The sequence below is a fragment of the Thunnus thynnus genome, chromosome 23 (assembly GCF_963924715.1).
Source record: "Thunnus thynnus chromosome 23, fThuThy2.1, whole genome shotgun sequence".
NCBI lineage: Eukaryota > Metazoa > Chordata > Actinopteri > Scombriformes > Scombridae > Thunnus > Thunnus thynnus.
This window is the reverse complement of record NC_089539.1, coordinates 7,589,083-7,614,492: the sequence shown is the minus strand read 5'-3', so window position 1 is coordinate 7,614,492 and position 25,410 is coordinate 7,589,083. Positions and strand designations below refer to the sequence as shown.

Below are 25,410 nucleotides of genomic sequence, written 5' to 3'. Positions count from 1 at the left end.
CAGCTGTGGTGATCATTTACCGAAGCCAGCAGAAGAAGCTAACTACTAAGATGAACAGGCGCATGGAAAACCTGGAGATGGACATCAGGAATGACATCAGACAAGGTCAGTCACACATTTTCGTGATATATCCGTAGTATGATGCTAAGGAAAATCCTCACATTAAAGCGATCTTCCAGCACAGTGTGGAGCACTCCTCTGTAGACTTAAAATGTGGCTGGAAAAAGTTTTGGGGTTTTTTTTGGGTTTTTTTTATCATAACTTCCATAGAAGATTCTCAAACCACTCCTATTCAAAACATTTCCAACAATATCCAGCCCTTATGAAAGCCATTTTAATCCCCATTAAGAAGTAGTCAGGTTTTGAGGTCCTATTGATCATAATGATGGTTGGCCCACCACTTAAGTCCAGACTTAACTGTCTTGACAGTGATTAGATTGATAGCCATGAAAGTTTGTACAGACATTCATGGTCCCCAGAGAATGAAGCCTACCCATTTGGGTGATCCCCTGACTTTTCATCTAGCACTACCATGAGATTGACATTTTTGTTTTTTAGTTAAATGTAGCAACAATTATGTTTATTGTGTGGGGCTGAACATGGAATCCAAGTGCAGACTCAGACAGACTGGTGTGTTGGTTAACAAAGGGTTTTATTAACCAACACAAGGGTGTAAGTGGGAGGAAGAGCTGGCTGGAGGTTTGGGCTGAGGGCTTGCAGGTTTGTAGAGCTGAGCAATCGAAAATGGAGGTCAGACAGGCAGACAGGATAGACAAACTAGACACATAGAGACACAGAATTACTGGCAGGTCAGGCAATAAGGTAAGCACAGCAAACAGGTAGAGTGTACTAGGCAAATATGGCTAGAAGCATGCCAACAGGACAAACTGAGACTAGGAACTTGTTTGGCAACGATCCGGCAAGGACAAGTAGACTGAGCAGGGTTTTTGTAGCAGGTAGTAATGACTAGATGCATGGCGGCTGTGCAGGTCTGCGACGAGCAGCATGTGTGGAGGGCGAGAGACACAGAGAACAGACACACCCACACCACACACACACAGACACACATAAACTGGGAGGAAGAGGGAAAACACCAGGACGACACAAGGGCTAGGCTGGGATCATGACAATGTTGCCATGAAATTTGGTACAAACATTTGTGTTCCTCAAAGGATGAACTGTACTAACCTTTCCCTTAACAAATGTTAGAATTCTAATACACTAAACTAACATAACATGGTGAAGATTTCCCACATTGAAGCCTGCTATAATCCACTGAACATCAAAACGACTCCTCAGTTGTACACATTCTACTTAATAAACTATTCAAACTTATCACACTAGCCCCTTTGTTTAACCACTTGACTGTCTACAGTTAGCTAAACCTCAACACATGCAGTTCCTGTTTTTGGCATGAAATGTGCCAAACTTGTTCCTTTTTCTGATGTCAAACTTGTCACACAAATACAGTAGATATTAAAGAAATAAATGTGATAAACACATATACATGCACAGCCTCACTTGTAATAATCAGCTCTGTGCCCATGGAGATGTAAGAAGATTTAGTGTTGCAGAGTCAGTACATATGTATTCACTTCTCTTTTTGGCAGCACACATTTATCCTACAGATGCATCGGTTTTTCACTACCTCTTTTCATTTGTGACCTGCAAACTCCAAACAGTTTTGCTGTTAATTATGTTTTCTTCAGCCATGACAGATGAGGTTTAGTAACACACAAACACCCTCAATCAACTGTCCCCCACAGGTTTTGTGGATCTGCAGACAGAGAAAGCTGACCTGATGGAAAACGTCGGGGCGATTCCTTTCCTTGACTACAAGCACTTTGCCTCCAGAATATTTTTTCCTGAGGTAAAGTGAACCTACAAAGAAATACTGATATCTGACATCATAATCATTGCCAGATTAACAGTGGTCCCTTTTTGTTTCCCAGAGTGAAGCTTTGCTGACATCATGTATCAAAGACATTGGTCAGGTAATGTTTGACACCAGCTCCTGAAGTTGTTTGTGTTGTGTTGGTAACTCTGTAAGTGACGATGTTGTTGTATCTTACCTGGGTCCAGGACACTGTGAAGGTTCAGCTTGACGAGTGCTGCCAGGCTTTGTCCAGGTTGATCCAGGACCAGGTCTTCCTAACATCCATGGTGCACGCCCTGGAGGAGCAAAAGACTTTCACCATCAAAGACAAGTCAGTCTGTGTTGCTTTACTGTTCAAAGTCTGTCTGCGTGACTGCATACAATGTGATTCAACAGATGTCAGAAGCGTGTGGTAAAATGCAGGCGTGACTCTGTTCTATTATGTGTCTGCTCTTCCCTCTCCCCTATTTGTTTTGTTCTGCTCTTCAACTTTGCAATTGTATTCCAGTGACGTAGGCAGGAATGCTTTTTTGGATGGACCAATACAAAAGTGGGTGGGCCATCTATTCCCAGAAAAACGGATTTATAAAAAGTTAGAAAAAGAAAAAAAAACAAAACTGAAAAATCCGCAATCATTTTATTTTGCAACGTTCTGCATCACAAAGGCAATAACACCAAACACTGCCTTTCCAACATGCTCAACCAACAGAGCATTAGTCTATAAGGTTGTACACAACAGTATGGACACAAAGCAGTCATTTATAGCCTATCCACCCTAAAATACAGTATATTTACATAGGCAAGACTGGCTGTGTATTGGCTCTACAGCGCACAGCACTGTTATTAACAATTTTATGGCACAAAGTGGCAACTAAACATAAATCCAAACAGCAGAGAAGGTGTGAACTTAGACATAAATCACACATGTAACATATCCCTTTGTGCATTCATTATATCCTACAGCCATTGTTGCTTCATTATGGCGGTCAGTTCATGAATAACCAGGTCTGCACATTTTACAGAAAACTGCGTCCCACACTCTATCCCAGCCAAGAGAACTATCCATCCCACTTTGATGAGAAGCACCTTTATTTTCCATTCTTGACTGTGCAGGGAAATAGCTACAAATTTAGCAGTGAAAGTGGTTCGACAACTGCACATTAATCGGCAGTTGAACTCGCATCAGGCTGATCGAGAGAAAGCACCATACCACCAGGGAGCAAGCAGCCAGGCTAACCTGGTTGAGTCTGGCGGACTAAGGACTCGATGGAGGCTGTGGCGTTTCTTTTTCCTCTACTTTTTTTAAAATAACACTTTGTTTAGGCATTGGTGTAGCGTTAACATTACATCACCTGAAAAGCCAGCTAGCTAGTTGGCTGAAGGCAGCTCAGGAGGGTCTGCATGTCAGAACCAGTGCAAGCTGTTACATTCCAGAGACTTCCTACAACTTGTTTCAGTTATGTTTTAATGAGAAGACAAATTCAACACACATAAGAAGTCAACAATAAGTCAAGTTTATATTTATTTATTTCCTTAAATATTTTTTTTATATTTATTGTTAAAAGATTGATTTTGATCAAATTTGGCTAGGTCAGCCATTGTTGTCCAGGCCCATTACTGTCTTCACGCCTGCTGCATTCAACTCTATTGTTATCTGCCGTTTTTTACTGTGGTCTATTATTTCTTTTTTTTATTGTCTGCCCCCATTCACTCTGTTACCTTCAGTTCAGGTGAATTCTCCTTTTCTGCTGCAGGTGTGCACTGGCATCTCTACTGACCATAGCTCTCCACAGCAACTTGTCGTACCTGACAGAGGTGATGGAGGTTCTGCTGAAGGCTCTGATGCAGCAGAGGAGCAATGCTCAGCCCAAATTGCTGCTGCGACGCACCGAGTCCACAGTGGAGAAGCTGCTGACCAACTGGATGTCCATCTGCCTCTACGGCTTCCTCCGGGTGTGCTTCTTTTATGTCTTTTTTAGTCTTTGCATGGTAACTTGCAATATGCAATATGCAATATGTAAAAAATTTAGTTTAAAACATTCAAATATTGAATAAAATTATCAACAGAATGTGAAGAAATAATAATAATAAATAATATAATAATAATAATAATGAGACCTTTCCCGACTTTCTCGGTTGCCTATAACAGCCTATGGACTGATTTCTATGTAAGGGACTTGGGACAGTTTTGCTGGGAAATTCCAAAGGATGTGACATTTATGCACGTTCCCCAGTGCCTTGTCTCTCTCCCATCCCCTTACAGCAAAAACAGGGTGCAACACTAGCTAACATTAGCTTAGAAATAGAGTCTGCTAACGTCCGACCCAGAGCTGGCTTTCTTTCTATCGAACAGATAAGCTGAAATTTACTGCAACGCAGTATGCAGTAAAACGAAGTAAATCAAATGTTTAATTTCCCCAAAACTTTGGTTTATATTAGCAATTTTTAGCATGCTAAAATGCTAAACTAAGATAGTGAACATGGTAAACATACTTGCTAAACACCAGCATGTTAGCACAATTATGAGCATGTTAGTATGATGTTCCTAAGTGAAGCCTCACAGAGTTGCAAGCATGACTAGATTCTTAGTCTTGTTACTTTTGAGTCAGCTTTGCGTTTGTTGAAATATTGGGTGTGTGTCAACACCGAGTGTGTGAAATTAACAGGAACATGTTCTGTGAGGCCAAGAAAAAATACACAGTCGTTATGCATCAGAATCCAAGTGTTGAAACCAAAGTTTTCCCCAGTTTACATGATAAATAACTCCAGGGGCCATACGCATAAAACTCTATAGATTCATGATTAAAACTGCGTGTATGCACAAAGCCAGAAACATGCATATGCATTCTTTTCATCAGATTTATAAGGCTGTGCATACACATGGTTCTGTGTACATCTCAGTCATTATGAAGCCGGGTCCACGGGCACAAGCCTCATTTCCACTATCACAATAATCCATAAATGGATGAAGACACGCCCTTAACCAGCTGTATTCATATTACTGTCTGCTCCACCAGGCTCTACCCCTGTCAATGAAATAAATGGGAAAGAAGACGTGCAGTTTCACAGATTGCGTTGAACTGGTGAGGTTCACCAACAGCTAGAACAGTCATTATAGCGTCCATATCATTAATTCATCACATGGATCTGTAATCGATTGTTGGCAGTGATATTTCAGGAATGTAATCAATAATTAGTTTGTAGCTCTCATATCTAAATAGACTTTACAAGGTGTGTCACAACTAAGGATAAAATAAAAAGAATATTAACAGCAAAATACAATGTTGTCCCCTATGTAAATTAAAAGAATGATAAAATTAATCACACAAAAATGATTAATCAATGTGCCAATTAAAGATTTGTTTGTTAATGCGACTTTGATTGGCATTTTACAGATTTCTGTGTAAACACCAAAAAAAAAAAAAAAATCACACAATCAGTGCAGCTCTTTGTCAACTGAAACAAACAATGCTTTACTAAAAGATTCCGTCTCAGCTTATATGTTATCTTCACCTCATCACTTAACCCTCAGGTCGCTATAGGAAAACACGTGGTCTGAAGAATGTGAGACGTGCACACATTCTCACAACACACTCTATGTGCAGGAAATGGCTAATGCAGGGTTTTTGTGTGTGCCCATCATTTATGCATCTGGCCCCAGGGATGCAAGAAGACTGTGTGTGGGCAATCCATTCCTGCTGTGCAGGAGCAAGGAATTAGTTTGGTGGCTGGTCTCTCTGGTACTTACCAACAGTAACCTACAAAGTGTAGGTTTCACTTCAGCCATTTGATAAACCACACCTTGTCCTCTCTAAACTTCCTCTGTTCACATAACCTAATAACAGCTTCATCATTACCATAGTTACAGACATTAACTCTTTGCAACCATCGTGCAAGCAGATGAGTTATTTCAGACACTCACGGCATTCACAGTTCAGTCTTTTTACTCAACTCAGCTATCAGACGTACCATACATACCATATATAACAAAAGTGAGTACAACCCTGTCCAGTATCACTTAAATATTAAAGGATTCAACATTTTTTCATCTTACAATAATTGTAGTGTTTTTTGGGTGGAGTGTAGGGTACTTGATCTTATTTATAATTAAAAACAAACAGGTTAGATAGACTAAATTGAAAATACAAACCTCAAAGTACAACCTCAATGCAACAAAAGTGAGTACACAGGTGACCACTGAAAAAAAAGTGAGTACACCTGTGACTTCCAATTAAGATTAATTGCCTGAACACGTTTATAAAAGAACCTGTGACCACCACAACTTTCTCACTTTTGGCCTGAGTTGTGTCTAATGCAGCATGGCTCCGCATGGTAAGGAATTGCTTGAACAAGTAAGATGGGAAAGGGTACAAGATCATGCAAGTTTGTATACCCAAATACTGAATGAAAATATGACTACCAGTCTCAAGAAGTTTGGCAGGAGAGGAATTTTCCAACATGACAGTGATCCCAAACACACTGCAAAAATCACATAAGAGTTTTTACAGAGGAAAAAAGTGAAAACTATGACGTGGCTAAGTATAGTATGTCCCCTGACTTCATTCAATCCAACAGGACACCTTTAGAGTATTTTAAAGTGGAAGGAAGAGCAAACAAAACCCCTCCAGCAAAGAGCAGCTGAAAAGAATCATCTATGAAGAATGACAGAACATCTCTCCACAGATTTGTGCAACGCTGGTATCATCCATGTCCATGAGGATCCAATCTGGCATACAAAATATTGAAAATAAAAGAATGGAGTCTCACTAATGAAGGGTGTGCTGACTTTTGATGCAGTTCATTCTTAAATATGGACCTTTCATTATGGTTTAATGAGTCCAACATTCTGTTTTTTTTTAATTAATTGGCTTAATTCTTCTTGGATTTTGTCTAAAAACAAGTAAAATTGTAAACTTGTATTGACAGAATTACTTAACATTTTAGTGATATTGACCAGAGGTGTACTCAGTTTTGTTATATACTGTACTGTATGCATATTCATTCTTGTTAATGAATTTGTCAGTGACAGTTATCAATACACAGGATCAAATACAAATGTCCCACTTATCCACCACAGAAAGTTTCTGCACAGCATCAGTGCCTTGTTTGACCCACTGAGTTCCTGTTTCTGTTTTATACAGGAGAGTGTTGGCCAGCACCTGTTCCTGATGGTGAGCGCCCTCACGCAGCAGATTGCCAAAGGACCAGTGGACTGTGTGACAGAGAAGGCTCTGTACACACTCAGCGAGGACTGGCTGCTGTGGCAGGCTCAGGACTTCAGCTCCCTGGTACATACACACACACACACACACACACACACACACACACACACACACACACACACACACACACACACACACACACACACTCTCTTTCTTGCATGTCAGGGCATTTACACACTTGAGCGGATTACTTGATTCCAAACAAGATCTTTTTGTGTGTGGTGGTTTACTTACTTTACACAAATGGAAAAACTACCAAATTATGTATACTGTATGGCAGTGGTAGGCAAATGGCGGCCTGTGGGCCAAATCTGGCCTTTCAATGAAAATATTTGGCCACCGAAAAAGAGCACATTTTTCCCTTTTACAGATTGCATCCAATCATTTACATTTACCTCATATATCCACAGTAGATAACAATGTAAACACAAGGTTCATGTAAGTTCCTATAAATATGACCTTGTAGCATATTAAACTTACGAGATGTATGACACAGGTACACAACATAATTTGGCTCATCAGACTAGAACAGATTTGTGTCAATAACAGTACATTGCTTCGACCATAATTGAAGCAGGCCTCTGTTTACTGTGTGTGGATAATTATAGATTTCTTTTCTCTTAGTGTAACACAGAAGAAGTCAAATCAGTATTAACATAAACTGCTGTCACTGTGTTTGCCCTCATTTACTAATGGGAATTATGGCATCTGCCCTCAGATACAACCCTAAAACTGTTTTATAAATGTTATTCTTGAATGAAACAAAATAAATACACAAACAAAATATATTTAAAACATATTTAGTGATTCTCACGTTGCCTGTGCAATGCCGGCCCCCAGTAAGCAGGGCTGATAAAAACTAGCCCATGGTTGAGCCTTATTGCTGACTCCTGCTGTATGCTGCATTTACATACTGTAAGTACTTTATGCCAGTAAGCCACATATTCTTGCAGATGTGTAAGATTCATTAACACTTCCCCATTCTTAGTTCTGTTTTTACTCTTTTGGTTTACTACAAAACTGTGATTAATTTATAATAATTTATATAACTAAATACATGTATGTATATATGTGTGTATATATATATATATATATATATATATATATATATATATATATATACATACACACAGTACTTCCATTAACCAACACACACAGTTTGTTATCAAAATGTATACTAGGTTATTACATTTCCATAATAATGGGTCAGATTGTTTGAAGGATCTTGATATTAAAACGTCCCCAATATGTGTATGTGGAGGCTGTTTGCCACATTGAGAGTATGGCTGTTTGTTAATGGGGACTAACAAACACCCATAACATAAACCACAGCAGCTTTCTTAGTGCTCAGCATTTGGAACTGAACCACTTCCTCCACCATGTATTTCAAGGCCTTTTTAAAAAGCTTGATGTTGCTTTATTTACAGCATGTTGTCAGGTTATCTTGAACAAATCATTGTTCTGAAATGGTTCCTGAAATAGCTAACAAAAATATATATTTTCTCTATACCTATAATCGAATACCCATTTTTAATCTATGAACCTATCATGGCCTCTGTTTAGAACATAGTTTCAAGGAGAGATTTCTATCTCAGTCTACTGATATTTGCAAGCTCTCAAACAGGAAGACTGAAAATAACGGTGGAAGATTTCTGGTGACAGCTATGAGGGATGTGTTCAAGTATACTGACAGGAAACTAATATTATGCAAGACCTGAGTTGGTCAATAACATACCCCTAGTAAATGCAGATGCAAACATTAAGACAAGTTTTGCCATGCTAGCAGCATGTTGGTCGGTCAATTACTTTAATACAGACTGAAATATGTATATATATAAAACATATATTAACAACTTTTAGATGGATTACCATGAATTTTTGTAAGTCAAACTTTTCACTTATCCTGTGAAATATTTCAACATCTACTTCATGGTTTCCAGAAGATGAATCCTACTGACTTTGGTGGTTGAGGTTGACATTTGGAGTTTTTAGTGAAATGTCATGAATGTCAGGATGAATTGAACTGTAATATGTTTGGTCATCCCTTAACATTTCCTCTATCACCATCATCAGGTCAAAATGTAAATTTTGCAGAACTAACAACATTCCCATCAGCCTCATGTGTTCTTTTTGTTATGATGAAATTAAGATGTGTTAGCATTTAGCTCACTGTGCAAAAGGTCAACCTAAGAGAGCTGCTGACATGGCTATAGACTCTTAGCTTTGTTGACTGAATGCTTGCTCAACTACTGCTGCTCTTTCAGTCCTACGACGTAAAAACAAGATGTGGTCAAATTTATGTAATCAATATTACATGTCCACCTGATGTAGTAGCCAGTAGCCAGTAGCCACAAGGGTGAAGACACTGCATACTGTCTTTCATTTAGATAAATGTGCCGCCTCTTAAGAGAAACAGTGAAACACACCACATTTGGGCTGCGACAGACTCTGTTTAAGGAAGCAACTACTCACAGTCAGAATCTTGAGAAAAACTTTGAAGTCAAGGAAGTAGAGCATCTGAGCATATCAGATGAAACACAAAAATGTGCCCACATACTGCATGTACACATTTCCTTTGATCACACCTTAATTCTCAGAAATTTTGGGACATCAATAAAAACAGATGTAGATAAACAGATTTACTTGTTTCTAATTACTATTTTGGTTCATTTTAGCATAGAAGTGAGGTGAAAAAATATGTAGAGTTGTGGAAAAAAAGAAACAACACTTCACATGTTAAGCTGACACAAGTGGATAGCAGATTTTAAGTGACAACATGTTAGAAAACAGCTGATTACAACATCCTTTAAATCGGTGGTTCCCAACCTATTTGGTCTGTGACCCCTTAAAATAAAGTAATGGCAATTTGTGATACATGGTCAACAGTTGCATATGTCTATATGAGTTATGAGTCCTAAAGAATAATATCATATAACAATTCACAAGAAGATAAGATTAGAAAAAATAAATTCAATTTTTCTGCTTTCCTATTCTTTTAATCATCTCACGACCCCTTAGATTTATTTTTGGGGCGTCCGAACCCATGCAGGAAAATATGAGTTAGGGGCCAAGCATTAGTTTGCATCAGCACAGAGACCTCGAACATACACTTTAGCTATGTAATTAAATTCTGTCTATTTTCTTTGGTTTAGCAGCGAAGTTAATTGTAATAGTTTCTGTGGTCTGTAAATGATGACAACCAGAAATGAACCTGTGACATCAGTTTCATAAGACTAGGTCACATATGAGTAAAAGGCCATATTCAGTAGACCTGACTCATAGTCACGTGTGCTTCGCAACTTTTCTAGACAAGCTGAGTATTTAATGTTTGACAGTTAGCTTACCTACATGTGTTTATACTTTGACAAGACAAACTGCTGACATTTCATATGCACATATTTACAGTACATTTGATAACATGAGTGTTCTGCACAAACCTAAAACATCTACAAACCTCAAACACTGATACAAAGATTAATGTGTTGAATTATCCCCAGTTCACTCTTTAAATGTGACACTTGACTGTTACATCCTCAGTGCTCTGTGTTTCCTCTTCGTTTACATTTTCTCCTCTCTGCTGCTGCTGCTGCAGTGACCCAACCTATGAAGGTGTAATCTAATCTAACAAACTACCATCTCAATTTACTGCTTGTTTCCATCCATTAGAGGGTTCATGCATTAGCTACAAAACTGCAGGAAGGAAATAAGATGGAAACTAATGATATTTTAACTGGTGAAAAACTGCTGTGAAACCTTTCATTAACCACACCTCCTTTCAAATATCTCTGCAGCTGCATTATACTTTCCAGTGAATGAAGGATGACAGGAGGAGAGACAACTAAATCATTTTTAATCTGTTGTCATCTGAAACAGCTGATGCGGCTTTGATTCAGTTACTGTTTACATGATGAGAAAACTGAGGTTAGCATTAGTGGTTATTCTAGTGGTTTTTGATGAGAATGCATGCAAGCTGTGTGCATGTGCAAGTAAAAGTTGTATTTACTACCCACACATGCACTCTAGCATTGCATCTGCTGGCTGATTAATAACATAAACATAACATAAGAATTACTGTTGGTGCTGTAACTACATTATGTATCAGCTCTATACATGTTTCTGTGAATTGTCTACAGAAACTTAAGGTGCTATTTGCAGTGGGAAGCGACGGTGAAGTCAGCGAACCTCTGGAGGTCGACGCCCTCGACTGTGACACAGTAGAGCAGGTCAAAGAAAAAATCCTGTCTACCTTCAAAGCCAAGTTTGGTTTCCCTTACAACACCTCCGTCAGAGATGTTCGTATCGGTGAGAAGACCCGTGTCTTTCAATACTGAGATTATACTGCTGTCATGGAGGTTAATTCCATATACAAACTTATAAAAACATTTCTAACCTAATCATTAAGGTTTAATTGCTGTGCACTTTTCAAAGGATACGTCTTGTGATATTCTATATACTAACAAGTAGTGCCTCTTCCTCTTTTTTGAGTAAGATTTTCTAAACACAGTGCCCAGCTGTTTTAGGAGATTGTTAAGCCTTTTTATAAAATGGAGCTATATATGTATATATATGTATATATATGTGTGTGTGCCCTGATTTTAAAGAGCTACATCTTCAGTAGGAACTTGGGACAGGGCAAAGAAGCTGGAAAGTTGTTGACAGTAAGAAAAACATAGAATAATGCCAGCCTTTTCTTTTGAACCCAACAGGTGAAACTAGGTTAAAAAAAATAAATAATAATTTATATGTTTAATGACTATGCATTCAAATTGACTAACAAACTGAAAGTAAAAGATAAAGTTGCCATAAACTCATCTACATCTTCCAAGAAATACTCTTCAAGTTGTTTAACCATAATCTCTTCTTATCTTTCAACCAGAGTTTGAGAAGGACCAATCGTTTGTTCCTCTTGAGGAAGTGGATGCTAGCTCAGAGGTTATCGGGGAGGTGACAATGCTCAACACACTCAAGCACTATGAGGTGAGAGAAGGAATGGACACAATAAAAATGAAAAATGAAACAGAAAAATAATCTGTGTCAGTGTGGGAGAGTGCTGTTTAGCCCTGTTGCACTTACTCTCTCATACAAAAGCTCATCAGGTGTGTCTGTCTGGTCTGTGTGCTGGTTGCTCTATGTTGCAGCGTGGGCCAGTTGTATGTTTCATAGAGGATGCTACAGAAACACACCCACAAAAACCAACCACAGTCCCAGTCAAAACAAGGGCAGGGATGTAGGTTTGAACTTTTGTCAGTTGGCAGAACTCAGTGAGCCCTCAGTTCCTCTCCTCTCACTTTCAGTATTATTGTTGTTGTCTCCACTTACAGGAGAGGGGCATGCATAAAGGAACTTTCTGAAAGGTTTCGCATGTTAAATTCAAGAATAGAAAGGGGGTAAGAAAATGAAGTAAGAATTGGCTTGAAAGCAAAATATCTCCAGTAATATTTTGAGCAGACTAATTAGACCAAACAGAAAAAGGCTAAACTTGCTACACAGTTTCATTCGTTGGAATAGTAGCAAAATGTAGATGTTAATGTAATGACTTTAAAGAGGTGACACACACAAAAACACACAGACCCTGGTGACCTGTAAGGGGTTATATCTACAGAATGATGATGATCTGATGTCAGTGTAGCTTCCTCTGTACTGAGTACTTGTTCACTGCTGTTAGAGGACAAAATTTGACTGTGCCTTCCTTACTGTAAATTTTGCTGCCAAATAGATTCATCATTTCCTGTAGACAACAACAAAATTAAATTTGGACCAACTGAGTCAGTCTAGTCAGAGAGCATGGGAGGCTCTTATCCACTACAGTTTCACTTTCTCAGTAAGCCTGATAAGAAGGATGGATTTCTAAATAAAAAAGAAGATACATGCCAAGTGGAGATTTCAAACTAGCAGACAACAAGTGTATAGACATACAGGAGGAAGAGTGTTTTGTAATGGCTTCATAATGGGATCATGGAGTCTTTTTGTGTCATGTGCCTATTATCTATCAGAAAACCCTCAGGGTCCAGGATAGATACTGTAGACTCAAACGGATGAGTTGTATCATAGCCTGGTGGCCTGGACTGTGTTTGCAAACCTCACTGCACACCACTAGTCAAGAAATAACCACCACATACATAACTTCTGCTGTCTGGGGGCATGTTTGTAACATCCGGGTTAAAACTGCAGTGGAAGTTGAAGAAACTCTACAATGTTTAGATTTATAAAATTTAAGGAAGTTCCTAAAAAGATGATGTCTCCTGAACATTTCCTTCCAACAGGAACACTTGGGACTGTATAGACCTTATCTAGGGAGATTTTGTGGGTAATTATATTTAGTTTTTGGTGTTTGTGTGAAAGGAAACCACAATGAAGGTTAGAATTGAAACCATGTCTGATGTTAATGTCAGGTCTTGATGCAAGACACTATATAGAGCTACATGTATTTTAGATTAATCACTTGAAGTTTCTGAAATGTAGAGATTCATTGCACCCTGTTAGTTATTTCATAGCAGTGTAATTTCTTTAAATCTTGGAACAAAGGATGTTAAATTAACCAAAGTGTCATTAACTTACCTCTCTGAGGTCTCTCGGTCTGTTTTATGCCTTTAGGTGTCTGACGGAGCCATGATCAAAGTGCTTTCTAAAAAGACTCATCCTCCTCTCAGCCCACAGGGGAGTCTGAAGGGTAAGATCTGAAAAGAAACACACTGTCACACTGTCAGATGTCAAACTATTTCTTCAATTTCATCAACAGAAAGTAGTCCCAACTGTCTGATTGCTGACACAGCCATCACGCTAAAAATGTCCCCAACATCCTTTAAAAGTCTATTTGATATAAATGGGAGCTTTTAAGAATGAGAATTGATCTGGTGTTAAATAAAATGTTTTTGAGCTTTAAAATGTTTCTTTTTTTTTTTTAAAAAAATTGTATATTGCAGCTTTAATAAACCTGCAACCACCAAATGCAAAAGAACAGAAAAGAGGAAGTTAATTGTTTCTGGTTCTTATCAATGTTTATTTCTGTTCTTTTTTTCCACTAGATGATGAGAACTTCTCTGGAAAATACTTCCACTTGGTGAGAGACAGCTTAGGTTATGAATTATCACATCATTTGATCCCCACACTTCTATGTGTGTATCACTGAGTGTTTAAGGCGTGCTTGGATTGAAGATGAATTAAAGTGATGGCTGACGTCTTCCTTTCTGCAGATTGATCCTGATGTAGAGGAGAACCAAAGAAAGAACCAAGAGAAGAAGAAGTTCAAAGTGAAAGAAGTGTACCTCACAAAGCTGCTCTCCACAAAGGCAAGAGGAGCCATTTTATATCTTCCCACTCAAACTAGCACTAACAAAACCACAGGAATTAAAACCAAATTTGAACATGAAATATCTCTTTTGCTGTTCTCTCTCCGCGTCAACATTGCTAATTCACCCTGAGGCTACCTCGTTGTCTCTCTCTAAGGTGGCAGTGCATTCTTTTGTGGAGAACCTGTTCAGGTCTATCTGGGGGATGCCTCAAGGCAGAGCTCCGCATGCTGTCAAATACTTCTTCGACTTCCTGGACACTCAGGCAGACAACATGAAGATCACAGATCCAGATGTAATGCACATCTGGAAGACCAACAGGTACGACTGGGACGTGAAAAGCTCTGTGAACAGTGTGAAAAAGCTTTAACACACAAGTCAGGACAAATAAAATGTATGTAGAGATACTACTAGTGTGGTGCCCAAATCTTAAAACCGCACCTGCTTTACTTTACTCTACTATGCAGTTTGCCTCTGCGCTTCTGGGTCAACATCCTGAAAAACCCTCAGTTTGTTTTTGACATGGAGAAGGCTCCACATTTGGACGGCTGCCTGTCCGTCATCGCTCAGGCCTTCATGGACTCCTTCTCCCTCAGTGAGACCCAGCTGGGGAAGGTAAAGTACAAAACAAGTGTCTTATAATTTATTATTACAGGAAGTCAGGTTTTCCTAGGCTGAGATGGAGTCTATTGTGAATGTCTACTCTAATGTGAAAGCAGCTGATCTAAACTTTAGAGACATTGCACATGGAGCCCTTGTCTTTAATCTGTGATGCAAGATGTTGTTTTGGTGACCTACAGTCAGAACATATGATGTTTAAATAATCATGTTTCATGTAGGAACATGTGAACATGATATCTTGAATATTACTGTGTTCCAGAACGCACCAACCAACAAGCTCCTGTATGCCAAAGACATTCCCAAGTACAAGCAGGAAGTGAAGGCTTACTACAAGCAGATCAGAGAGCAGCCGCCAATCACCAGCAGAGAATTCAAGATCTTCCTGCAGGAGGAGTCAAAGGTAACGTCTATTTCAACACAAATTTTAAAGCAAAAGTGTTGCTGGGAAGATCAGCAGTGAATTGGATGACTGTGTGTTTTTCATTTCAGAAACATGAAAATGAATTCAATGAACCTGCGGCCCTCAGAGAACTCTTCAAATTCATACAGAGATACTTCACAGAGGTCAGTACTCCTCCTCACCTGTGCTCCATTTATTCAAGACTAGCTCACATGTGTTTCATGGTTCTGTTGTGTTAAAAGATTTTGGATTTTTTTTTTTATGTAGAATTAAATTAATACAAAATATCAACATGAACTGACAAGTTCAAATGTTGTAAATGCCACATCTGCTTTTGTTAATTACAGATTGAGCATCAAGCTTTCTTTCAAAGTCCCGCAAAGTTGTGGGATTTGCAAGAGAGAGATAAAAAGAGGAATAGTCCAAATCTAAGTAGCGGAGGTTAAGTTGTCCTGACTTTTAGTCCCTAGTATGGGTGAAACTCCAAAAAAGCTGAATCCTACATTTCCCATAATGCAACTTGATAGTTTTTAGTTAGATACTCCCTGCCTGGTAAACTCCCAAATCATTTAAACTTCACACACTTGTTCTGCAGGCTCTCTGTTATATATTTGAAGTCTTGAGGCTAATCAGACATTATCAGGGTTATTTTTTCAAACTATAGAGAGCTCCCTGCAGAGCCGCAGTCTGTTTTTACAGGCAGAGGAATTCTTTGCACGTTGCATAAACTCACCTTCATGGGTAAAATCAGGATGTGGTTCAGTTAGTCACCTCTCATTAAAGCAGCTGTGGGTGTCTGCCAGCTGTTTAAGATGAACTATGACAGACTGTCAGTTATCTGTTTAACTGCCAGAGAAAACTTTCAGAATTTGTCACAAACAAGCAACATTACTCATACATGGGCTGAATTACAAAGTAAGCCTGTGGCGCTTTTTACTTTTCACACTGATAAGAAATCATCAGCTGTAGTATGGACACTACCTAATAGAGTGGCAAAGGAGAGAAAATCCAACTAAAGTTAATTGTCTAATTAACTTTTGTTGGATTTTAACACTTTTACGTGTTAAAATTAATACAAAATATCAACATTGGATTTTAACACTTTTATGTGTTAAAATTAATACAAAATATCAACATTGGATTTTAACACTTTTATGTGTTAAAATTAATACAAAATATCAACATTGGATTTTAACACTTTTATGTGTTAAAATTAATACAAAATATCAACATTGGATTTTAACACTTTTACGTGTTAAAATCCAACTTTTATGTGAGTCAGCATTATATTCATGACAATAAGTGGCATCAAACGTTTGTGGAAGATACTAAAATATATCAGAAATGACTTCATACTGGTGGTTTCTGCTTCAAGTACCGCATTTCATTTGAGGCCTCCCTGGTTAAGACCAGACACATTGTTGACAACAGTGGAAATTGTGAAGCTGACACAGTCAGTCACATGTGACACCTGTAGAGGAAACGATATTTTTGAACTGCTGATTTTCCCTTTGCTTGGTTAATCAGGCTGTTGTTTCCGGTTCTTATGCAGACGCTGAACCTGAATGCAGAAGGCTTTCATGAGGGAGTTTCACTTGTTGTCAATATTAATAACTGCGTTCTCAAAACAGGTTTCACTTTCTCATGAGAGGACTAATCTGCATTGCCCATGCAGTAAACACACTTTAATGCTATTATCTCACCAAGCTGGAAGAATATTTCCATCTGGTTTCATCATAACCTGATAAACCTGAATCTATTCAATTTAAATGCATTTCAAGACACGAGTAGAAATGACACTTTGCTCCAGAATTTGCTTCTGTAAAAGATTTGTGACTTGGGGTAAAGTAAGAGTTTGAGACGCCTGACAAGATGTTTTTCTTTGCTTTTTCTACAGATCACAGAGAAGTTGAACCAGAACGGCGCCCCCTCTGAGCTGACAGAGCAACTACATCATGTCAAAAGTTTGTTTGATGGACTGAAGAGCTGCTCCTGGAGCTGAGCTGCCCGTCCTTCCACTTATAAATGAACTATAAAAGAAGTGGTGACAGGGGAGCACATATGAAGCGGTGGAGAAAGGACTGAGGAGAGAGCTTGGCCTTTAAATAAAAGTATCAGCCAGCATGTTCCCTCTCTCTGCGATTCAGATGGAGTTGATGGTACCAATCAATACTCACCACTGACAGGAGCTGCAAACCATGCCCATAATCATTTCATCAGTCACTGGAGAGCTTTGTTTCTTCTGAGGTGAAACGTCTGTAGAAAACTTTGAATTCAGGGAACTTTCTGGCATTCAAATAGTTAACTTCACTTCGAAAATAACGAAGTGATGCACTGTATGTGCATGTATGTGACACATCTGCTCGCTCGTCTTGTGTCTGATGGACTTAACTTAGTTCTACACTGCAGCTGTGCGGTGAAAATCAACCACTTCATTATTTTAGTGTGTGTGAGAAATTCAGCTTTTGTTTAGTCAAAACCACAGACATGTCAGAAAAAAAGTTCATCATTGTTTCAATACAATTCAAGTAAAGGTTTGTGGAAATGACAACAGTCTGTATAAACATACGATTCACAGCCTGAAATGTCGTGAGCTTTTATATGAACTCTTCAATATAAATCATTTTTTCCAGAGTGGCTTCAGAATGAATGTGTGTAAACATACAAAAACATACAAAAATCAAACCCTGAGGAAGTCTCGTAATGGCCATCATGGTCAATTTTTTTTCAAAAAAAAGGTGCTGCAGCATTTCAAGTTCCCCGGCAACACAACAGTAGAGACGTGCAAAATCCATTTTCATTTAAACGCACCAATAAATAATGCTTCTATTTTTATAAAAAACACTGCTGGTGTCCTTGTTAGGACAAACAGGGAAGTGTCTCACTCTTAGTCAACTGAAAGTCTAATGTGAAGTCATGTGGATGTCAGAGGTCAGGCTGCGGAGTGGCGTCCCGGTCTCTCTGTACCAGAGACCCCAGTTCCTCCAGCTGCTGCTGCTGGGCGCTTTCCAGGTCCTCCAGCCTCCGACGCAACAGACACAGCTCCCTCTGATGCTGCTCCTCCTGCCAACACAGAAGGAGACAGACGATAAAACCACGGAAATGTTACAACAGCATTATGCAAACATATTTAAGAAAACTCGTCAATAATGTCCCCTCCTACACACGTCACTGTCATCATGATCTAACCAGCCAACCTCTGCCATGTAACTTTGTTGACAACATCTCATCTTCTTCATGATTTTCGTGATTTGCGACCGTTTCAGTTAGTGATTTGACATTTTAAGGGATGCCCTTCATCAACAGAGGAGGTGTGAACTTGTTGTATTCAGTTGTGGTTTTGCTTATGAGCGTGAGTGTGTGTGTGAAGCGGGTGTGAGTCGGAGCTTCCACTTCTCAAAAAATGTGTGGTTTCTTCATTGAGTTCCACTCTATTTCCTGCTACTGTGAGCATAGAGACTGCTGTGTGCCTCTTCTTGTTAAGGAATTTTTATTTGTTGCTGTTTTGGTCTCCCTTGAACTACTTTCTAAATGTTTTCATCCATCTACAGTACAGGCTGATAATATCTCAGTTCATGCTTACAGGTATGTTGGATAAAGGCCCCTCAGACCCGAGGAGGAGGAAGGGTGTGGGTGAGGAAGTTAGGAAGGCGGGGGCAACGCTGAAGGGGCCTTGGCCTCCTAGTAGGAGGCGCCGAAACTCGTTGTGTCGTCGCTGCAGCTCCTTCAACCTTCTGTTGAGTTGAGCTTGTTCCTCTGAGTGGGATGTACGTCTGGACAGAGGAGAGAACATTTATTTAGCGTTTAGAATCAGACCCTAACTACAAGACTCACTGGCTTTAAAAGCAGACTTCTGATTGGGTCACTTGAAGTTTCATTTTGTTAACTCATCCTGCATTGATTGGTTGATATGTTTAACATTATAAAAGGACAAAAATATTCACTCTGTGAGCAAATTTCTTAAGGCAGGTCAACTTGACAGAGTTATTTCATTCATGAAATGAGACATTAGGATTACTTCTTGGCTGCAGCAGCTTCCAGTTCCAACTCTTCTATCTTGGCCTCCAGCAACTGGATTTTATCCTGCAGTCTCTTCTCTTTGTTCTCTGTCAGTGTTTTCCTCTGCACAACACACACACACACACACACACACACACACACACATATATATATATAATTCTATAAGCAGCTTCCAGAAAGACAAATTCAAGTCTCTTTTAAAACCATTTCAATGTATAACAGTATTTGTTATATGGACAAAATAAACAAAGAAATGATTATGTGTTAATGGAATCCACTTGTGAACTGATACATAGATAAAACAGAGATGATTCAGACTGTAATCTGGGAGTAAACCTGCAGCAGGTACCTTCTTCTGGGCAACCGCTGCCCTCTGCAGTTTCTCTTTGGCCTGAGAGTATTTCTGCTGCAGCTCGGCGTCTCGCTCCTGCAGCTTGTGTTTCTCCTCCAACCACTCAACACGGCGGTCCTCCACCAGCCTGGAAGGGGACAAAGATGCTCGGAAATGTGTTGTTTGAGCCGCATAAAGTTTAACTGTTTAGTGCTTTCTTTAAATGGTATTTGAGCTGCTAATTTACTAGAAGACAGGCCGGCAGACGTACCTCTCTGCCTCATGTTGGCTCCTCTCAGTCTGGGCTCGAGCCATCCTCAGCTCCTCCCTCACTCTGTCCAGTGTTTCTTTCAGGCGCTGGTTTGCCTCCATCAGGTCACTTTCAGACTGCGACACCGTCCCCAGCTGGACACCCAGCTCATGGTTCTGCTGTTTGGGTCGAACACAAAAAAAAAAAAATCACATTTATATCAGCGAAACAAACATCCTTGCGTCTACTTTTTTTGGCAAATGAGACTTTGAGGTTGTGGGCGTTGACTTACCTGCTGAAGGTCAGTGATCTCTGCTTTCTGTCCCTCAAGTTCCTCAAGCTGTGAGCTTTGCTGCTGTAATTTGATTCTGAGACACAAGACAGTTTCATTAATGAGAGCAATGACTTCCCCAAAAGAATATAGAGATCAAATTATATTCCACAACACACAAAAGCTGCTTTTCTTGCCATTTATTTTATTATTTCCCCTTTTCGTTCTGCACAAACAGCCTGACGTACTGTGTAGGGCCTATAATAGTGGAAAAATACTGCCATGTCATTGTTGTCTTTGCAGATAATATTACCACCAGCTCAGACTGCAAATGACACTGGCCGTAACCTCAATGCAGATTTGTAACTGTCTGCGGTGCGTGGGGAGAAAAGGGAAGTTCTGCTGCTGACCTCAGGCTCTGCAGTTCTTTGCGAGCTGCCTCCTCGCCTTGTTGGGCATTACGGACACGTTCCTCCCACTCCTCTTTCTGGGAGTGGTCTGCAGCGTCCTGCAGCGCCCTCTGCTGTTCCAGCGCTGCAAGACGGTTCTCCAACTCCAACCTGACGACATGAAAAACATCACGGAAAATGTTGTAAAGCGAAAAGTACACTTGCTGAAACGTCAGCAACATTTATTTCTGTTTTCCCATTTCCTTTAAAGAAAAAAAAAATCCCCTAATTGCACGCACACTAATTTTAATCTCTTTCCTTTAAGCTTCCACCAGACAAATGATATCACTAACTGAAATGAAACAAAATCGATTCTCACTTCTCCTCGTGCAAGGCTGCTGTTTTGCGGAACTCCTCGTCGCGGGCGGATTGCACCTTCCTCACCATCTCCCTCTCTTTCTCCACCAGCACTTCTTTGTGTCGCTCCACCGCCGCCTTTAACACCTCTACATCTGCCTGCAGACCTGAGACACACCAGATACCATGAGCATCAGAGAGCAAACAGGGTGATACTCACTCACTGTCAAAGTCAGTAGTAGACTGGATTCATTAATGGAGGAAAATTAAATGATACGCATGAGCTTTGATTCATGACGTGAGGGTCTGGACTAGTGGATTTGTTTTTAGTTAAATTAATCAGTTAAATAGTCACAGATAGAGAAGTAAACATCACTATAATAGGAAAATTCTGCTTCAATGTGGACACACTGTTATGAACAAACTTTCCTCCACATTTTACGTGTTTACTTTTGGCCTTTCCAAGAGGAAAAATAAAGATGTAGAAAAAAGACGACATAAAAAAACTGAATGTAAAAAAATTAAAGGAGGTTGAGAAAGAGAGAGAGAAAAACTGAAGCAGAGATGAAAATGAGGAAAATCAACCGCTGAGTGTGTGAGTGAGAAAGATCCATACCGTCAATCTGCCCCTGCAGTGTGTCTCTCTCCCTCTCCACCTCCCCTTTAGACCGGGCGCACTCCAGTTTGACGCTGGCCACCTCCAGTTTATGTGAGTGCTTCAGGCTTTCAATCTGAGAACCATAAGAGCAAGAAATTAAATCCAACATTCAGCCGCTGTGACTGACATCTGCTGGACACTCATTAAAATGTCTCATTCTTCCAGGATTTTTTTTTTTGAGCACTTCAAATCTTAGCATTCTACTTTTCTTGCAGCTGTGTGTGATTTACAGGTGTATATTAGTTCAGACATTTGTGAGAATGAAACCGTTTCAGTAGCGTCAGTAGTTTCTCTATGAATGAGCACCTGCTATAACTGTCTTTTCTACATACATACAGTATATAAGTTAAATTGAAATTTGCTGTTTCTACTCAGTTTTTTCCAGAGGAGTGTTCAGTGATGACAAGTAAGAATTAAACGGACGTCTCAGAGGGGGACACAGAGAGGTACGTACCTGGCAGGTGAGGGAGTTGACTTCTCTCTCAGCTTTGTGCAGTCGTCCGGTGAGCTGGCTGTTCTGCTCGTGGTTGAGATTAAGCTCGCTCTCCATCCGCTCCAGCTGGAGACGCAATGAGTGACGCTCCGCCTGCAAAACCAACAACCAATTGGATTGGACAAACCTCAGCTTCATAAACACTTGACCGTTAAACAACAAAATGGTCAAATTTACAACATCAAAAAACAATAGTTTTGTCAATTTAATCCTGAGTCCAACTCCAGGCAAATGCAAACATGATGGCGTCTCACCTCCAGCGACTTCACTGCAGCCTGAGACTCTGTGAGCTGTCGGATCTGAATGCGCTGGACGTTCTCGGCCTGCTGGCCTGAGTTTTCTTTCTGGGCTCGGAGCTCAGCCACCTCCGCCTCCAGGCCCTTCAGCCGCAGGTGGAGCTGAGCTTTCTCCCTCAGCAGAGCCTCCACTCGTTTCCCATCACGCAGCGGGTCCGAACCCTGGTACTGAGCCATCAGGTCCTCCTTATCCTTCTCCAGATGACAGATCTGACAACAGGGAGGACAAAAAGGATATTACAGATCTTATTTTTAAATTAGTATTTACTTTACATCATTCATTTAACCAGCGTGACACGGGCTATTTCAAAACACACACCTCCGCCTCATAGCGTATCCTCCGCTCCTCCAGTATACGAACATGTTCTTCCCTCTGGTGGTCAAACTGGGACTTGAGGAAGGTGTACTCATATCGCAGCTTGTTGTACTCTGACCTGTACTTCTCTGTCTCCTGCAAAGAACCACAAGCACACGATAGCCACAAATCAGTGAAAGGAGAGAAGGAGCACTCAAGCAGAATAAAATGGAAATTAGCTATTCCCTTGAGAGCAGAGACGTCTACATGATTTTCAAAAAAGGCAATCAATGCAAATCTCTTCACTGTTGTTATGGACTTAACAGTCACAGCTGCTAACACTAAATTTATAGAAGGTATTAAAGGACAACACCAGCATTTTCCTCCGTCAGTAGAGGCAAGTTTCAATGCTGCTATAAACAGATGTTAAAAGCCTTTGTTTCACACCAGACAGAGCTGGTGTCAGACATTAGTGACTTGTGATACAGAAACAAACAGACAGACTGACCTCCTCCAGCTTGTTGAAGCGTTCCCTGACCGGAGCCTCCATCTCCTGCTGCACCTGAGCTCTGAGCAACTCCAGCCGCTGAGGGGTCATCACCTGGTCAACACACACACAAACTATCATACTTCAAATTCAGGTGAAGATCTCTCAGCCACATCAGAAACAAATGTACCTAAATTTCATAATGCTGGGGGAAAAAAGCAGTGCGATTATATCATTCCTGCTAGTTTAAGCATGTGTGATTTCCTCCCTTCTCAGGCTTGGTTTACCTGCAGCCGAAGCTCCTCCAGCTCCCTGGTTTTGTCCAGCAGTTCTCCTCGTAGCTCAGCCAACAGCAGCTGCAGTTTCTCCTGCTGAGCCTGTCTGTCGCTGAGCAGGCGCTTTAGTTCGCCCTGCGCCCGGGTGAACTCATCCTGCAAGCTGCAAAAGCAACACCATGGCTGACACTGACACCGTACAACTAAAATTACAATCTCCTCACACTCAAACTTAAATATTAAATCAGATTAGAGGTGTACCTACCTGGCATGTTCAGCCTTTAGAGTCCGGTAGTTGGTCCTGTGGTTTTCACACTTCATCCTCTCATCGATTAGCATCTTCTGCAGCTCCATCTCTGCTCCCCCCAACCCGGCAGACAACCCTAGCATGGCTGCAGACTTCCCCATACCGGGCTCCAGGTTTGGGATGAGAGGAGCCGACTGTCCGAGGGCAGAGGAGGTCATCTCACCTCTGCAGGAGGACATCCAGAGACAGGAGGAGATAAAGTAATGCTGGGTAAACCAAGCAAAGGATTTGCTGTGTCTGTATCCCAAAAAATAAAGCACAAAAGAGATCTTCACCAAGCCTTTAACAGTAATGTGGCTGTGACAAAAACCGCCTGTAGTCAAGTGCTGTATGGTGCTTTCAGAGAACAAAAATTAGGTCTGGTTTTGTTGTCAGTAACCATGGTGGCTTTGAGGAGAGTCCCAAAGCCACTCATTAAAACCACAACCTCTTCGCAGTCAAGACAAGTCTCTCAATCAATCTCAAGTGATTAGTTAGCTCCACTTCCTGGCTGCTGGTCTGCTGTGGGTCCGTAGAGTCTGGGGGAAGTGTGATTGTAACTATCAAACCACTTTAGCCACTGAATATCAAGCATCGTATCAATCTGTAATGTCACCCAATCAGAATAAATTATCACAGCAATGAACTTCCCTAATGCCAGCATCACAACATATATTGAAGTTACAGGCTAATTTAAAAATCCGGAAATATAGCTGTGTCGATGTCATGAATCAAAACACGACTATTTAACTTTTTGATGCAGTATTCGTGGTTTGTTAACATCAAGTTCCCCTCAAATCACCCAAACTGGAAACGCATTTCAGATTGTGGGTCAACAGTTGTGATTAACATTTATGCCATCCTTAGACTGGCTGTCGGTTGACATTCAGGAGTTAACACTGACGTCTCAAAATGTTTCAGAAGCGTCAAATGCTTTTGAGTTGTTTTCAAATGTCGCGCTCTGTGTCCCCCGGCTCAAAATGCTAGCAAGTTAGCTAGCTAGCTAGCTGCTAACCGTGCGTCCATTGTCGGACACTCGTAGCTGGACGCTCCTCTCGAGTATTTTCCCAACAAGTCATGGCATTACTATCAAGCGGTCGTCGACAGGTTTCAGACAAATGCGGCAAAGCAAGTGCAAAAAATTCAAAGTATATTCGGCGACTTAACGCGACTAGCTATATTTAGCGACAATTTACCAAGCTAACTAGCATTAGCTTAGCGAACTATGAACCCATAAAGTATTGTTAAACAACATTATGCACTTTACAGATTTGGGCAGTTGATTACCGAAATCCACTTACCTCGTGTTGAACTTTGACTGCTTTCTTGCAGCCCTTCTGTCTGCTTTACTAGCCACCGCTAGCTAGCTAATCTGTAAACTACAAACTGTGGAATCATGGGAATAATTTCCCAAAGTGCATTTCTTGCGTTACGGGACACCTTCATCCAACCCCTACAAATGAACACTTTAATAATAACCATATTTTTGCTGTACATATTGACATTACCACACACTTTATAACTGCACATTACTAACTTATATATAACTTATATGAGCCTAAACCTGTGGCTTTCTACATATTGACTGTTAAGT

The 25,410-nt window shown here is 40.3% G+C and overlaps 2 protein-coding genes across 4 annotated transcripts in view; one reads left to right on the top strand and one right to left on the bottom strand.

Moving 5' to 3' along the window:
• plxnc1 (plexin C1) overlaps nt 1–18,128 on the top strand; it is a 28,879-nt gene extending 10,751 nt beyond the window's left edge. For both annotated transcript variants that reach the window (XM_067581401.1, XM_067581400.1), the window contains exons 16-31: nt 4–105; nt 1,767–1,870; nt 1,953–1,994; nt 2,083–2,207; nt 3,631–3,829; nt 7,018–7,164; nt 11,232–11,400; nt 11,975–12,075; nt 13,693–13,768; nt 14,124–14,158; nt 14,292–14,387; nt 14,545–14,708; nt 14,855–15,002; nt 15,268–15,408; nt 15,498–15,572; nt 17,306–18,128. In XM_067581401.1, the coding sequence (XP_067437502.1) occupies nt 4–105; nt 1,767–1,870; nt 1,953–1,994; nt 2,083–2,207; nt 3,631–3,829; nt 7,018–7,164; nt 11,232–11,400; nt 11,975–12,075; nt 13,693–13,768; nt 14,124–14,158; nt 14,292–14,387; nt 14,545–14,708; nt 14,855–15,002; nt 15,268–15,408; nt 15,498–15,572; nt 17,306–17,410 (1,829 nt within the window). In that variant the 3' untranslated portion in view covers nt 17,411–18,128. The remainder of the gene's footprint in view (nt 1–3; nt 106–1,766; nt 1,871–1,952; nt 1,995–2,082; nt 2,208–3,630; nt 3,830–7,017; nt 7,165–11,231; nt 11,401–11,974; nt 12,076–13,692; nt 13,769–14,123; nt 14,159–14,291; nt 14,388–14,544; nt 14,709–14,854; nt 15,003–15,267; nt 15,409–15,497; nt 15,573–17,305) is intronic.
• Nucleotides 17,989–25,216, bottom strand: cep83 (centrosomal protein 83). Of its 2 annotated transcripts, none has more exons than XM_067581415.1 (16): nt 25,118–25,216; nt 23,796–24,002; nt 23,543–23,693; nt 23,277–23,369; nt 22,793–22,924; nt 22,432–22,683; nt 22,139–22,270; nt 21,643–21,757; nt 21,049–21,193; nt 20,691–20,840; nt 20,302–20,377; nt 20,031–20,188; nt 19,778–19,907; nt 19,427–19,530; nt 18,992–19,181; nt 17,989–18,471 (listed from the first exon to the last, which is right to left on the bottom strand). In XM_067581415.1, the coding sequence occupies exons 2-16, from the start codon at nt 23,993–23,995 to the stop codon at nt 18,334–18,336; spliced, it is 2,166 nt and encodes a 721-aa protein (XP_067437516.1). In that variant the 5' UTR covers nt 23,996–24,002; nt 25,118–25,216; the 3' UTR covers nt 17,989–18,333. The 2 variants fall into 2 exon arrangements, with proteins under 2 accessions (XP_067437516.1, XP_067437515.1); XM_067581414.1 differs by lacking the exon at nt 25,118–25,216 and adding an exon at nt 24,832–24,857.
• Nucleotides 25,217–25,410: the final 194 nt, after the last annotated feature.